The 15592-nt window shown below is 34.4% G+C and overlaps 2 protein-coding genes across 8 annotated transcripts in view; one reads left to right on the top strand and one right to left on the bottom strand.

The window, feature by feature from the left end:
* Positions 1 to 12104, bottom strand: part of LOC126852961 (sodium channel protein 60E) — a 61757-nt gene extending 49653 nt beyond the window's left edge. For 3 of the 6 annotated variants that reach the window (XM_050598265.1, XM_050598262.1, XM_050598264.1), the window contains exons 1-2: positions 1956 to 2158; positions 1446 to 1609 (exon numbers count right to left, since the gene is read on the bottom strand). Coding sequence is in view for 2 of the 6 variants with exons in the window: in XM_050598259.1 (XP_050454216.1) it covers positions 10725 to 12104 (1380 nt within the window). In the remaining 4 variants the exon portion in view is untranslated. Of the gene's footprint in view, positions 1 to 1445; positions 1610 to 1955; positions 2159 to 10724 lie in introns of those variants that run through there. The other 3 variants (XM_050598263.1, XM_050598259.1, XM_050598260.1) reach the window with 3 other exon arrangements.
* LOC126852962 (tight junction protein ZO-1) overlaps positions 2288 to 15592 on the top strand; it is a 44193-nt gene continuing 30888 nt past the window's right edge. The window contains exons 1-2 of one of the 2 annotated variants that reach the window (XM_050598268.1): positions 2288 to 2432; positions 3054 to 3172. The gene's annotated coding sequence lies outside the window, so the exon portion shown is untranslated. Of the gene's footprint in view, positions 2522 to 3053; positions 3173 to 15592 lie in introns of both variants that reach the window. The other variant, XM_050598266.1, reaches the window with a different exon arrangement.

The following is a 15592-nucleotide window of genomic DNA, read 5'->3' on the forward strand; positions in this document are numbered from 1 at the left end:
AGATAAACAATAAAATACTTAAATTAAAACTACATCGAAGGAGAATTATATAAATAAACAAAGTATTTTAAAGATTTAAAGCAAGATAAATGTAGCGTATTAGTTGATTTTGAAGAATTAATTTACAATATTCTCTTCCATTCTCGTGATAATGAACATAATTAACATTATTAAATACTGCAAAATTCGCACTGCAAGCATTATCCAGAAAACAGCAGGAAAATGATAACATAAATATATTAATATAATAAAACGATATGTTTGTAAAATCATTATTAATGTATGTATATGTATATTGTTTTATAAATTGCTTTTTACTGCGAATGACCTAATATTATCAAGCTAATGATTCCTCAATTGCTAACAGAATTTCAACTATTAATGAGAAATTGTGAAGAGATTCTAGAAAAGGAACACAAATCAACAAGAACGACTTTGTCTCGTCAGATAATAATATACCGATGCCGAAAAAATAACTATTAGATGTTAACAAAAGAAACTTAAAAACATTTCTTTATAAAATAGATATTTATAAATATTATATATTAAATAATTGAGAGTATATTTTCGCGGACCATAAACAAGATAATAAAAATTCACTTAATAAAGGTGCATATTTTATGCCAAAATAAATAAATTAATCAGGAAAGATAAATTGAAATTGAATATATTGTGTGAAGAATATTATTATAAAAATATAAGAAAAAGTAAGAAAGACACTTATCTTAGAAAAAGAATTGTTCAATATTGATCCAGGCGAGATGAAAAGCAATGCTATGTCTAACTACAAATTACGAAACGCGTGTTATTTATATTCCAAAGCTTGTCTTTGACTGACTTCCAAATTTTCTACAGAATACTCTTATAAACCTTTCTTGTTTTGTATGCTATCTCTCTCAGTCTTTTTTTCATATTTTTTCTTTTGCTTTTTCCTTTACCATAATATTCGGTTATCAGACTGTTTGTAAGCGACGCGTAGAATTGTTTACTTTTCAAGATCCCGATGTTTGGCCGAATATGAGAATGTGATAAGAAACGAACGACAGTACGATATTTTATGAAGTCAAGTAATTTGGCTTTCGGCTTCAAATAAAATTTGAAATTTGCTTTGTTCCGATTTTTTCATACATAAATATCTTTTATATATTATAAAGCATTAGAATACTCTCAAAAAAAATTGTTCAGTAATTTATTAATATTTTTAACAATTTTGAGCTATGTTTGAATAAGTTAATACGAAGAGACTATTTCAATACCAACATTTACATTTATTTATTAACATATATAATTTATTTTCAAAAACTAAACTTTAAAATTGTAATTTAAATCTGATGGAATTAATGATTCTGACACAACTATAATATTATAATGATCATAGTAACTATAATATAATTATGATCATAGCGATCACAGAATTCAATTGATTTCATTTCTTTGGTACTCACTGTGTGTGTGTGTGCTCCATGGTAATTATATTTGCATTACATCCTGATTCCACAAAAATAACTGCATACGATTCACCAGCACGGTAAATAAGCGCAGAGATCATATTACATATTTTTCAACTTCCGATTCCGTTTTGGTATTGCGTTCCGATTCCAAGTTTGCACTATGTAAATCAAATATAGTCGTTATGACGTCATTCGAGCAATAATTCCCATTAAACGTGACAATAACGTTACTTGTATATTGAATATAAACTTAACATATATATATATATATATATATATATATATATATATATATACATATCGAATATAAAACGCGAATGTCATGCAATAATTGTCATAGCTAGTTATTAACAAATGTATTACAATATTTATTAGATGATTTGCCATTTTCGATAATATTATAGAGTATGTGAGTAATACGTTATGCGAATATGTCTGATGTGTGTGTGTGTGTGTGTGTGTGAGAGAGAGAGAGAGAGGAAAGCAAGAAAAGTTCAAACTAACCCTCACATAGTCGAAATGATATATATGTATATTGAGACTTATAACCTCGTAATATATTGTCATAACATTATTATAACCATAAAGATTACAGAAATGAAATAATTTCGTCTTTTCTCGCCAAGCTTGATTGCAATTATACCTGCAACACAAGCCTACAGACACCACAAGTGACGATAAACCGGCGACCACTTCTCAACTTTCGATTCCGTTATGCAGTCCGATTCCGAAATTCCGAGTTCGAACTATGGGCACCCAGACCCAATATGGCTGTTATGACGTCACAGAATGAACTCGGAATCACGAAATCGGATCGCATAACGGAATCTGGAGTTGAGAAGTGTGGTGGTCGGTGCCATCGGTGATCTTCGCGCTCCTTTATCGTGGTTTATCGTCAGTTGAATCTGCAGACTTATCTCGCGGATATAATTGCAATCGAGCATGGCGAGTATCGAGGAAAGACGGAATTATTTCATCTCTGTAATTATTATGGTCATAATAATGTTATGACAAATATATATTTTAATACGACGTTTTATAAGTCTCAATGCATCTCGATTATCGTGAGGGTTAGTTTAAACTTTTCTTGATTCTCTCTCTCTCTCTCACACACACACATACGCACACGTACCATACGCATACACACTTATGTCGGACAATGCATTACTCATACAATCCATAATATTATCGAAAATGACAAATCATTTAATGAATATTGGAATGCATTTGTTAACAACTAATGATAACAATTATTACATGATAACGCGTTCCGTGCTCATATATATACGCATTTGTATTCGTCAATATGTATATGTATATGTGGTGCCACGTTTAGTAAAAACTATCGAGTGAAGTGATTTACGCTCGGATGACGTCACTATGACGATATTTGATTTGCAAAGTCTTGAAATCAGACCGTGGTACCATAACGGAATCGGCAGTCGCGAGAGATGTATGAATATTGTATTTATTTAGCAGCGATTTCAAATTTTCAACAACCTACTTGGTTATTTATCAATGGTTTGCTTGGTATAGTCCATTTGCAAGATGAAATATTACGTACATCATGACGATATATTATATATCATTTTTCTGATGCAGGTGTTGCAGTTATATGTATATATAAGCTGGACGGTTTGGTCATGCGATATTCGGCGATTCATTTCCGTGATGAGAAATTAAACAAGACAAAATGTGTGGGGAGCTTTGCTTTTTGAAACGTGAGTACTATTTATTAATTCATGCAGCTTTTCATTTGCGGAAAGTGTGTCATCAAAATTGGTCATCAAAATTGATGCGTTATGTTTAACGCATATCGCGATTAATGAATTCTATTCTCATCTCAGAAAGACGTAGACGTAAGGGTTTTTTTCATATTGGCAACTTTGTTGACGAGTTTACAATATTGAGATATAGCTTAGAGAATGGCGCGTGTCTCAGTGAACAACACGCACGCAATAATTGGAGAAACGTGTCAAAAGTTATGTCGACACGCTTCACGCAAATATAACATGCAATTCTTTGATATTACCCGATCGACATTGTAAATTGCCATTTACATTTTGCTTTACTTTGATATCTAAATAATATGTGAAAATATTTGTAATATGTTTTATGACAATGAAAAACATAAAAATATCAGAATTTAAATATATCATGCAAATTTCTAAATAAGGCATATATGTGACAATTTAAAACTCATTAATTATAATATCTTGCAAAAAAATAATAATATTGTTTGAATCAAAAATACAAAGATATAGGCCATTTAAAATGTGAGATATAGTTTTATGTCTACTTTGAAGTCTCATAAAATGTCAATGCTTCTCTTAATTTCAAGATCGTAACATTATATTAAATGCCTTATAAAAATGCTTAATAAAAATACATTGACGATCACAAAATGCAATTAATAAACATTTAAAGTGCAATATTACAGATTTTATCGATTAAAATACGTAAAAATATTATAATGAAATATTTGCAAAATAAATTAAAATCTATTAATGTTTTTAATAAAAATGATTGCTTTATTTCAATATATTATTTTAATTATATTATGATGATTTTCGTATTGCAAAAAGATAGATTAAATTTTATATCTTTATGCACAAAGCGTCAATATGTGGATAAGTGCAGAAAAAAATTGTTTATTGATGATACGTATTTTCTTTAGTTTCATTTTTTGATATTTTTAATTTTTTTATTAAAATTGGTTTATTTTTCTTTTAGTTTGTAGCTGTATATAGTTATGTACATATGAATATTTTGAAATATAAGAATGATTATTGTGTTATGATACAGCATTTATTAAATTATAAAAAGTAACAAAATATATATAAAGCAAAACTAAATATTAATCAAATAGTGAATACATGAAAATAATTTAATATAATCTATACTATCATTCGTTTCAATTATTTCACGAATCACAGAAATATGTAGATTGTTTTAGCGATGTAAAATTTGAATAGGTATGTATTTCTAAAGCAAAATAAGATACAATCCCTGTGAGGGAGCTGTATGCTGTATACAACATTAGCGCCCAAAGTAGAAAAGCGCGTTGGTCGAAGTAACTGGAAAAATATGAGCTCTTTATTTAAGCTCTCTTCCTAGATTTTCCATTTTGTATGTACGCAGTAAAATGCTGACCTACTCATGAGTTCGGACGCTAATTAATACCATAGATATGACCGCTTGATACGTTAAAAAATACGGGAACAACACTCGCCATAGTTCGTCAAGCCATTTTATCCAAAAAAATGTAGAACTGAAGCCTGTAATTTATGTTTGTGTATATTATGAGATACATTTAATATTAGATAATCTTTTGTACATGTTTTTAAAAATAAAAAAGAAATTTCATGAAAGGTCAAACGTGATGTAGTCGGAAATAACAGAAAACGTAAATGACATAAGCAAAATTGACCATTTGTAATTTTCAAAAATCATAATACGCATGAAATTATAAAAATATGCTAAAATTTAAACATAAAAAAAGGAAATTTATATTTAAAAAATATTTTAGGTACGTAATGCGGTTTGGCTGGTTTTTTAAGAGGATATATTAAGTTTAAAAATTAATGCATTTTATAATTATTGCATATATCATATTGCATGTAAAAATTATGTGATACATAATATACAATAAATATGTATGACAGGATTCAGATTTTGCAAAATTTTTATATATATTGAAAGATATAATATTTCTATTTAATCACTTTAATAAAACCGACCAAGTGACCTTACATTGCGAATTTCTACCATGTAAAGCTGCACATTTTACTGAATATTGCAGCGCAATAAAATTGAATTTGTTTTATTAAATTTATCATCTCCAGTGACATTTTATGAAACAATAAAAAAGCTCTAAAGCGGTCAGAAATAACATTTTTTTTTAAGATTTTAATATTCCATTCTTTAAAAAAAAATTTACACTTGAAAAGTTTCCCCAATATAAGTAATATAACTTTCTTTTTAATTTTCTATTGTAGAAGCTTATGTAACAGTATTTTTTATCAATAATGCAATAACTGTGGCATATGACAGCCAAATGTAACGATCGATAATTTTACATTAATAGTTTTTCATAATTATTCTAATATCAAAATCCTTTAATAAATAAGTTAAAAAAAACATACAATTGCTTATGAACATTCGTAATAATGATAGCATAATGGTATATATTCATATCGCTGCTCACATTCGTCAATCACAACTATTAGCTTCTCAATCGTTATATAGTAATAGTTTTATATGTCTGATTACAAGACGATATTAACTACTGTGCGTTGGCCGTGCGAGCGTCTACTTTTCCACTGCGCAGTAATATGATAGCGTTATCGGTCGTAACTTGAATCTGCCGAAGAAAATTACATAGATGCTGTGTAAAAGCCACCTGTGAATGCACATTAATGCTGCCAAAGCATATACCAGCGAAAATCGAAAGTCCTTGTCTGTTTTCATGCGTAATCTCGTAGTATGTAAAATCACTAAAGTCGCGGAAGTATTTATTGCTTTATAAAATAACGTCATGTCAAGTAGATTGTTGATAAAGCTATAGTCGCGACAAAATGAATAAAACTGCACGGCCATTGCTCAATGCTATTCAATGTAATGCATGCATTTTTCAGCTGTTATGGACACATAGCTTTTTTATATTTTTAATGAAAATTGAAAGAGAGAGAGACTTAGAGCCACTTTTAACTCTTCAGTTCATGAAAAATTAATTTTACTAGATTTATTGATTGTTTATATATTTATTTGTTCGCGCACGTTAAATTTTATTTATGTAAAATACTATTATATAATGCAATGTGCATTCTCTTTAAACTAATGGTCGTTAAATTGTGCCGCCAACTATATGCCAACTACATCGAGAGTGTTTCAGGTCAAGAACTTTCGAAGTTTACGCGTTAATTATTGAATCGCTTTCAATAATTTAAGATGCTTTATGTTTCTAACAGATAGAAGACTAATGGTTTTATACTTCACATATGTGTTTCTGACATTGAGAATTCTTTGGCGGCCATCCAATCTACCAAATTCGCAACATAGTTGATTCGATCAGTGACTGGATTAATTTCATTGCGCATGTTATAATATTATCTTAAATTAAAAATTAAATTTTATTTTTGCATTTTTGTGTTATCGCATTTTTTTATTATGACTTGCACATTTATTGACTAAATAAAAATGCTCTCTCTCTCTCTTATTATTAATAAAATGTCTTTAGTTAATTTGAAATTTAAACAATATAATCTAATTATTATCAAACATATATTTTTACATATTATTTGTTCGCGCCTTACGTCGTACAGAATTATGTCGACTGTGAATTTGTCCTCGTAATTTGAAAAGCGTGTATCACGATCAAACATGTACACAGATTGGATTTTACGGATCATGCCTAATTATTAACATAAATGGACAATGTGAGTTATTATGATGATTCAGAATATCGAGGAAACGAGATGATTGAAATCGCATTTGCGATCCCATTCGTTCCTTCTCTAGGTTTTCCACGATATTGAAAATCTTTTCGACAGGAAATTACTCCATAAAAGAAAGCGACATGAATTTATTAGAGATCGTGCTCTTTATTTTTGCTTCACAAAGTGAAATATTCAATGTCTTCTGTGCGGATCGAATCGACACCAAAAAGCCATCGAGGAGAATTTATGCCGAGGCCATAAGTTAATAACGGGATGTCGTCCACGATAGGCTAATAAAAAAACATACATTTTGCAAACTTCATAAATTTGCTCGCATATAACTAAATTATTGGTCATATAATTTATAACATCCGAAATATTCCAAACACTTGTACCGTCTTTTTCGATAAGTTATTATTAGTAGTGTCTAATACGATAAAAATATTATTAATAAAAGTTAATTTTTCAAAATTTATTCTAGAGGAGAATATAAATATTATCCGTATCATTTGTGTTATATTTTTTATGTTGCGCACTAATTATAATAATGCTTAAATAATTTATACATTGATAACCACATGTCATATAACAGAAGAGTGGTCATTAAAAAAATTATTATTAATAACACTTGTATAATTATATCGTATTATACACATTATTTCGATGGTTTTTTATATTTGTGATCGATCATCATCGAGATAAATCAAGCAACAAATCGATAAATATAAGTGAATATGTATATTTCCTTTCGGGGGATGAAATTTTTCGATATGCGACTAACAGAAAATTCGATTTTAATACATTGAGAACACACGTGTGTTTCCATTTATTTTCGTGATAAATATAAACTGAATGTAAAATAAACGTAAAATAAAATTTTGTGCATAAAATGCAGATTTATAATTGATGCTCGTCTGTCTATGAAACATCCATCGCCATTAATAAACTTTGTTCTCTCATATTGTAATCCATATATAATATAAATTTTATGCGATGCACAGAAAATCATTAATAATTTTAATATTATATTATTCTTTTGAAAATGTCAAATCTTTATACGCGCAAGAATTTTAATAAAAAGTAATATTTTTTGCAACTACAATTGTGTGATCAATCTGAGATTGATACCACCATCTTACGCAGAATATTAGTTGCATCAAAGTCGGTTGGAAACTTAAAGCGAGCATCGATTTTAACGATACTCTGCAAAAGTATGCGTGGAAACTTATTTCTCTCTATATTCCAGATATTCATTATAGTTTCTGTGATACAGATGCAAAAGTTTGTTGTCTTGCATATACAAAAGCAGAAACTTTATAACAAATCCACCACCATGCCTTGATTGCTCCTTGTAGCATCGAGATGTTTCCAATTCTGGTTATACGATGTCGACTACAAACCACATACAAACTGTTTAGATGTGAAATTATAATCCTAGTAGACTATTGTCACGCATCCATGTATTTAACGCTAGATACAAATGAACATATGTTTAAATTTTTGCGCAAAATATCTTTTGAATCAAGTAACATTTTAATTTAATTTCTTTATTTATCATTATATAGAACGAGTCGCTATGCAATAAAATGTAAATAGTTGTGTTATAAACTAAACCCTGTGCAACCATGATAGAAGCGTGACGCGTGACATATAGTCTATCGAAAGCTGTCAACCAGCAAACTTTATGCTATGAGTTCTATTCTTGTCAATCGCTTTTAGACTCTCTCTTTTCGTATTTTGTCTATTTTTTTCGCAAATTTCTCATTGAAATTTTACTCTATGACATTTAATACATGTTTATTATATAAATGAGAAAAGAAGGTTGAAAAATTTTTTTACATATTATATCTGTGTTTCAAAGAGAGAATATTGGAAAGATTTCAAAACGTGCCGATTATTCTTTCATATACTCGAAAAGATTCTGAAATTTTTTGGTTTTCCTGGCTAGAATGTTATATTTCGATTTCTATATTTGGAGAAACAATTTTTCGTGACATACCGATTATTCTTTTGCACACTCGGGAAGGTTCTGAAATCTTTGAGTTTTCTTGACTAGAATGTTACATCTCGACCTCTACATTTTGAGAGGAAACCTTTTCTGACGATAGCGCATGCTTTTTGCCAAGTTCCGCTGTCTCTTGGTCGCTCTTTTTGGGTCATCTCGGGGCTGATATATCGTTATAACACTCCGTCATCTACGCGCGAAATGGATCCTCTGTTATTCCATTGTGAGAAGATTTCCAATTGTCGAAGACAAATTACAAAAATTTCCTTTTCAGAATAATACGAAGAAGGAGTTTATTTTTCATTTTTCCGTCATTTTTTGAGTAATCATTACTTTACTGAAAAATATTCAAAGAATTCGAATATATATTTTATTTATTTTTTTTTCTTTAATATTAATAGCGAATAGCAAATAGCAATATAGTATGTTTGAATCTGCAAGAGATTAAAACGTTATTTATGCGAAAGACTGCATACCAGCACTATATTAAACTCACATTCCGCATTTGATATCTCAATAAGGTGACACATTCTCATTGACGTCTAACGAGAAATTTGAGTATGAAATACTTCGAAAGAAATGAAAATTGTTCCATAAAATTCTGCACGTTCTCTACATTAAAATTTTTTTCTTCATATATGTGAAAGCGCCCTCAGGAATAAGAAAAATAATCGGGAATAAGAGCAATTAAAAGAAATGAGAAATGAGAAGAAATCCGACACGTCTTTGTGACCCACATAATCTCTCGCAAAGATTTCTTATTTGAGAACAAGTCACGAATAGAGTCGCGATCGATTTTTAATATAAATAGAGTGTAGTGCACATACATATAATATATACATGTGAATTTGCCTAATTTTTTCGTCGTCTCTTCATCTCTTTTCTCACCGTCTTTTTTTCTCCCATTCCATATTTATGAGAAGATTTGCCCGCTCTCTCTCTCTCTCTCTCTCTCTCTCTTCCTTTTTCTGCTTCTCTTTCTTTTTTAGTCATTTTATTTTTTCCATTTTGCCGATCTGTCATGGCTCATCCTCTCTTTCGAATTCTCTTTCAAACTTTTTTTTCCGTCTCTGGAAAAGGCTTCCGTTTTAAGCGCCTTTCGTCTATCTTGTGCATATACATCTCCGCCGAATCTATCCTTCTTTTTTTTTCTCTTTTTTTTATCATCTACTCTTTGCTTTCTTTGTTCCATTCGTTTTACCGAGCGGAGAAATTTATTTATAGAAACAAAAATCGCGCGCGTTCGACCGATATTTGCTCTCGCCTGCCAGCAAAATTCGATGATATAAGGTGGAAAAACACGTCTGCTGAGGTTGTATCACAGCGCGGTGTCGCGTTATAACGATCCTCGGTTGCGTGGTCCTTTAACATTTTCCTTTGTAGATTTAAGATAACTGTGATAAGCTCTAGCAACTTTGAAATTAAACTTTTTGATTTTGTCTTGATATGCAAGCTACTTTTTTATCTAAAGAAATTAACGCAGTGCGAACCAATCATTATAGTCAATATAATATTATATATAAATATTAGTTTCAATGGCTTTCTTCAATAATGATTAATTCTATTAACAAGTTAATTATTTTTATTTTTTAATTTATAAATTATAATATATGTATATTATATACTATATTTTATATATTATATATATAAAATAAAATATATGTATATTACATTATATTATATAATACACATTTATAATACATATTATATGATAGACAATTCAAGAAGAAAGCAGTTATTTCTTAGATAATTTTATTTGGTAAGGAATCAAAGATGTAAAAATAAGAATGTGGAAAATATAAGAATATGCGATCGAAACGATGCACTTACCTCGTCGTAAATGAAATTGTCGATTTCCTCCAATGGCCTGCCATAGAGCTTGCTCGGAAATGGTTCGAATTTATTTGGCAGTACGGCACCATCTTCCACCGACATTTTTTTCTTAGGTTGAAAGCCATATTCGCGCACTAATTGCACAGTCTTGTTTTCCAACCTGTCAAGACTTTCTTTCGTGAATGGCTTCACCGTTTGCTTGCCGCCCTTGGTGCTGGATGTCCTCGCGCTTGGTGACTTGTCCTCGATTTTGGACACGCTAGAATCGAGAACGTCATCCGATGCAGCTTGAGGGGTCACGACATCCGCCTGGATCTCCGCACTTCCGGAATCTCCGGTACCGGAATCGGCGGAAGTCCCGGCAGTTCCGGCCAATGGCGGTCGTAGTCTCGTGCTGTCTTGCACTCTGGAGCCGACTCTCTTAATCGGTGGGGATTCGCTCTTAGATTCTGGAGATATTGGTTTTTCCGTCACCGGAGATGTTCGCGATTGACTTGGAATTTCTTTCGCTCGGCCAATGTTCATCGTCTTGAAAATCGCGATGTCCTCTTGGTTCTCTTCCGCCAGTGAACTTGGATGTTTGTACGGCTCACTTTCCTTGTCGCCATTCCGATAAACTCTTGTCGTAGTTTTAGGGCGAATCTTGGCCACTTGCAATTCTTCGTACTCGGTGTAGTCAGGCGGACTTAGACCCGCATACAACGGCGGCGATCGCTCGACCGACTTCGACGACCGTTGGTCTCTATCGGGTTCTCTCGTGGAAGGAACACGGGGCGAGGGTCCTTCGGAGTATCTCGAGCTTTCTCCGAAGCGACGTGATCGAGGCTCATCGTCAATGATTTGCACATTGATGGAACTTTGTCTGGAAGACAAAGATATGCCGGGCCGTACGAACGGCTCTCTCCAACCGACAGGAAACTCGGAGGATCCTCGAGCGGACCTCTCCGGCGAAGCCTGCCCCGGACGATCCTCCAGTCGTCTCGGCCAACTTTTTTCCACCGGAAGCGAGCCATGATGGTCTCTCCGCACTAAGTTCTCATTGAATTCCCGATGTCTGACTCCAACGCCGGCTCTTCTGAGTGGCTGAGGTGTCCTGGAGATCGCTCCTCTGATATAATCCTGAGCGTCAAAGTCTCTGCTGCTACCTGGGAGATTAAGACTTCTCTGACTACCGCTGTCTCTAGGTCGATCGTTCGGATTTCCCGTTGGTCCGTAGATACCCTCTTTTGCCAATTCATCCAATTCTTCTCTGCTCAGATTTTTTACGTAGAGTCCGACCACTCGAGGTCGGTTAGTGAAACCATTGTCCTCCGAACCGCTGCTCGGAGGGCTGGGAGGACTTTTATACCCCTCGCTCCCGCCCCGCCGAGATGTCATTGGGACCTATGCTCGATCATCCCTTTCGATTCTGTACTACTTTCGTCGATCTTATGCTATCGCTAAATTATCTTGATTCAGTCTCTGCTAATCCGTTGCGCTGTTGTCGATGAATTAGTCAGCAAGTATTAAGAAATATAAAAGAATTACAATGGGAAATCGAGTAATTTTCCCCTGATTTTTTTCTTCTTCGTCTCGAAATTGATTTTTGACAAAGTTTCGATCATTAGATTGCATCTAATATATTTTGGAACACCGGCATCGATTTCTGTAGTAATAGTAGTATTTTTTAAATTGTACTTTACGTTGCGTACATTCGATCACATTTTTATCAATTAAAACACTCGTGAAATCTCCATTCGAAAACATTTATTTAAATACAGAAATCATACTTCTTTTTTTTTTAATTAAAAATTTTGTAATCCAAGATCAAAAGTTCACAGCACAAAAAGGAGTAGTCTCGTAGATGTTAATGATGTTGATGCACTGTGCTGCAAAATTACATCGTGAGACGATTTGTCTTCTCAATATTTTAAAATGACTTGATGGCAATGAATTGCAGATAGGTAGATAATATCCGATAAATTTGCTACATATATATTGAGGGTCTCAATAGCGGAGAATGTTGGTAAGTGTTCGCGCGTGATGGATGATGACAGGGACTTTTCGCAATCCGTTTTCGCGCTTTCAAAAAGTTTGCGCCGATTTCACTTGTCGGTAATTTTTGTTGCGTATAACGGATTACGACGGTGGTTACGCCGTATTCGTGAGACAGGGTGAAACTTGTAAAGACCAGATTTAATGTGCTTCCTCTCCGTGTCAACGACGAACCTCTTGAAATCTCGAAAAGCCTTCGATCGCAAGCCTCTTCGAGTTATATCGCCATTGCAATTCTCGCTCGAGCTTAGCTTCACCGTATTGTCGAAAGCGGTTTACACATACTCGCGTGGCGAAGTATACTCTTCGTGTCGTGTCGTGTCGTGACTTTAAGAGGTCAAGGAGTTCGTACCTGTGTGCTGCACATAGTTCATTCTGAATGTCAGCGACTAACCGAGTATCATATAGTATTGCCTGCTATAAGCATCGACCGATCGCGCTAATAGCTCTGGAATTTCGATTTGTTTTGCCCATGACAGGATAAATTTCATTATAAATTGTATATGGTACAAAAAAGTAAAAATCGACCACGTGATTTCTCGCGACTCACCATCATCGATCATCAACAACGTGATTGAGGCGCGTGAAATTATCGTGTGAATCGCTGATAGCTAATGCAAATCTGTCGAAGGAAACTCGCGATGGATATTAAATCGATGGCTCGATCAATAATAAATAATTTGAAACGCGAAAACGTTTGTTCCTTCGTTGATCGTGGGCTTTTATTGTTTACCGTTTCGCGAGGATAAAGCTTTATAGATAAACGCACGTCACGGAAATGCAACGACGATGTCACGAAGCGTCGTAGTCTCCCGGTCGATCACCCTGACCCTCTCAACGTTTATAGCTCGCGCTCCGAACCGGAATCACGTGAATGACATGTAGATGATCCTGAAGACAAATTATCGGCCATATGGTCAGAATGCGATTAGCCCTATTGTTTGTTGAGATACACACCGGCGGGAAAGGCGCGTCCGCCTACACATACTCGCGAACAGCGTGGTCGCCTCGTATCAACGCGCCACTATCATCATCACTAGCACCCACATCACCACGAGGTGTTGAGACGAGATCGGAACGGCCGAGGCTCGTATCCCCAGTGTCAACACTCACTCGTCTCATTTATCACCATATCCGGCGAGGTACAGCGATAGTTGCGATGCGAATGGTACGATCGAGCGGAGGAGAGAAAAGTCGAAAGCGAAGAGAGAAGATGTTGAAACGGGAGTATGAGAGAAAAGGCGAGAATGGTATGAGATAAAGAGAAAAAGAGAGAGAGAGAGAAAGAAAGAAAGACAGACAGAGAGAGAAAAAAGGAGACAGAAAGAAAGAGAAAGAGAAAGAGAGAGAAAGAGATAGAGAAAACCGTGGTGCACCCTCGTCGTATAGTTCGGTAAATTCTGTTCGAGCGGGGGTGCAAAATCACGGGCGTCTCTTACGAGAGCTGTGGCGGCACTGTCGGCACTGAACCCCACCGGTATCGTGTACGCGCGCGCGCGTATCGAACCGAGCTGAGCCGGAGAACGCCGGCCGCACGGAATCTCCGTCGACGTGGCTACGTACACACGTAGCTACAGAGCCTCAGGGCACACACAAACACACACACACACACACATACGTGGCGAAGGGTGACGGGGGGCACGGTCGGAGAACGCTGCTGGTGATGATGGTCGCGGGGGGTACGCGGCCGCGTACCTGCACGAACACCCACTGCTGCTGACGCCAACCCCCACCTCCATCCCCACAACGAACGAGCGCAGTCAACCCCCCTGCGGGTGGTGGTGGCGGACGTTGTCGATGGAGATGGTGGTGGTGATGGTGATGGTTGGATAGTTGTTAGTGTTGGCAAGCAGGATACGGCAAACAGGCGGATCGGCCGGGCGAACGGTACCCCCAGATTCCATAGGACACGCGCTGTAATTAATCCGCCAATCGACACCAGATTCCGCCGGATGCGAGAGCGAGTTAACGCGCGAGCAGCGAAACAGCCTTTCCGCGAGCGCGCGTAAATTTCCGTCCTTGCGCGATTATCGGTCTCGCGTCACGATGATTTAACAGCACGGCTACCTCGCCTGCCGTCATCCGGATTTCAATTTAATGAGATGCCGCGGGATCGCAAATGCTGAGAGCTTATTATCGCGGTTTTGCTCTGGCGACTTTTTTCTCCATGGAAATTTAAGTCTGAGATTCTATTGCCTGTATATTATCTTCGATATAATTATCTTTTTATGTTATATACTATTATTAGGGGAAAGATAACAAATTTCTGTATGACAAATTGTGGAAATTGATTCTTTGAAAATAAGAATCGATTTTGATCGGTTTGTCAATCATTTTATCTTAGCGCAAATTTTAAAGATCTCATTATAGATAATAAACAAATACAACGAAAAACTGTTATTTCGTGACATTATATGAATTTCTTATCGGATATATATACATAATATATGTATAATTATCGATATAATTATCGATAAATGTATAAATTTGGATTAATTTCGAAATAGTATTTGCTGGGGAGAAGTTTAAGCAATATCGTAAATGGAGCAAATCGAGAAACGCTTTATTTTTTCAACGTGCCATTTTATATCAAATTTCTCGTTTAAGTGAAAATCAATAATAGGAGTGATCAATTAGCATTAGTATAATTATATTTCAATGGAGATTAATTAATTATATATTAATGAAGCAAAGTATCTTATTACTCTGTGCCAACGTGATAATATCATTTATGAATATTTCTACGCATTGCAAAATAATTAATGGAAGGTAAAAATTATAGCAATAGAGAAATAAGATTCGTTTTAGAAAATTAGAAAAAAGAATTTGTT

This window comes from Cataglyphis hispanica, chromosome 11 (genome assembly GCF_021464435.1).
Source record: "Cataglyphis hispanica isolate Lineage 1 chromosome 11, ULB_Chis1_1.0, whole genome shotgun sequence".
NCBI classification, from domain to species: Eukaryota; Metazoa; Arthropoda; class Insecta; order Hymenoptera; family Formicidae; genus Cataglyphis; species Cataglyphis hispanica.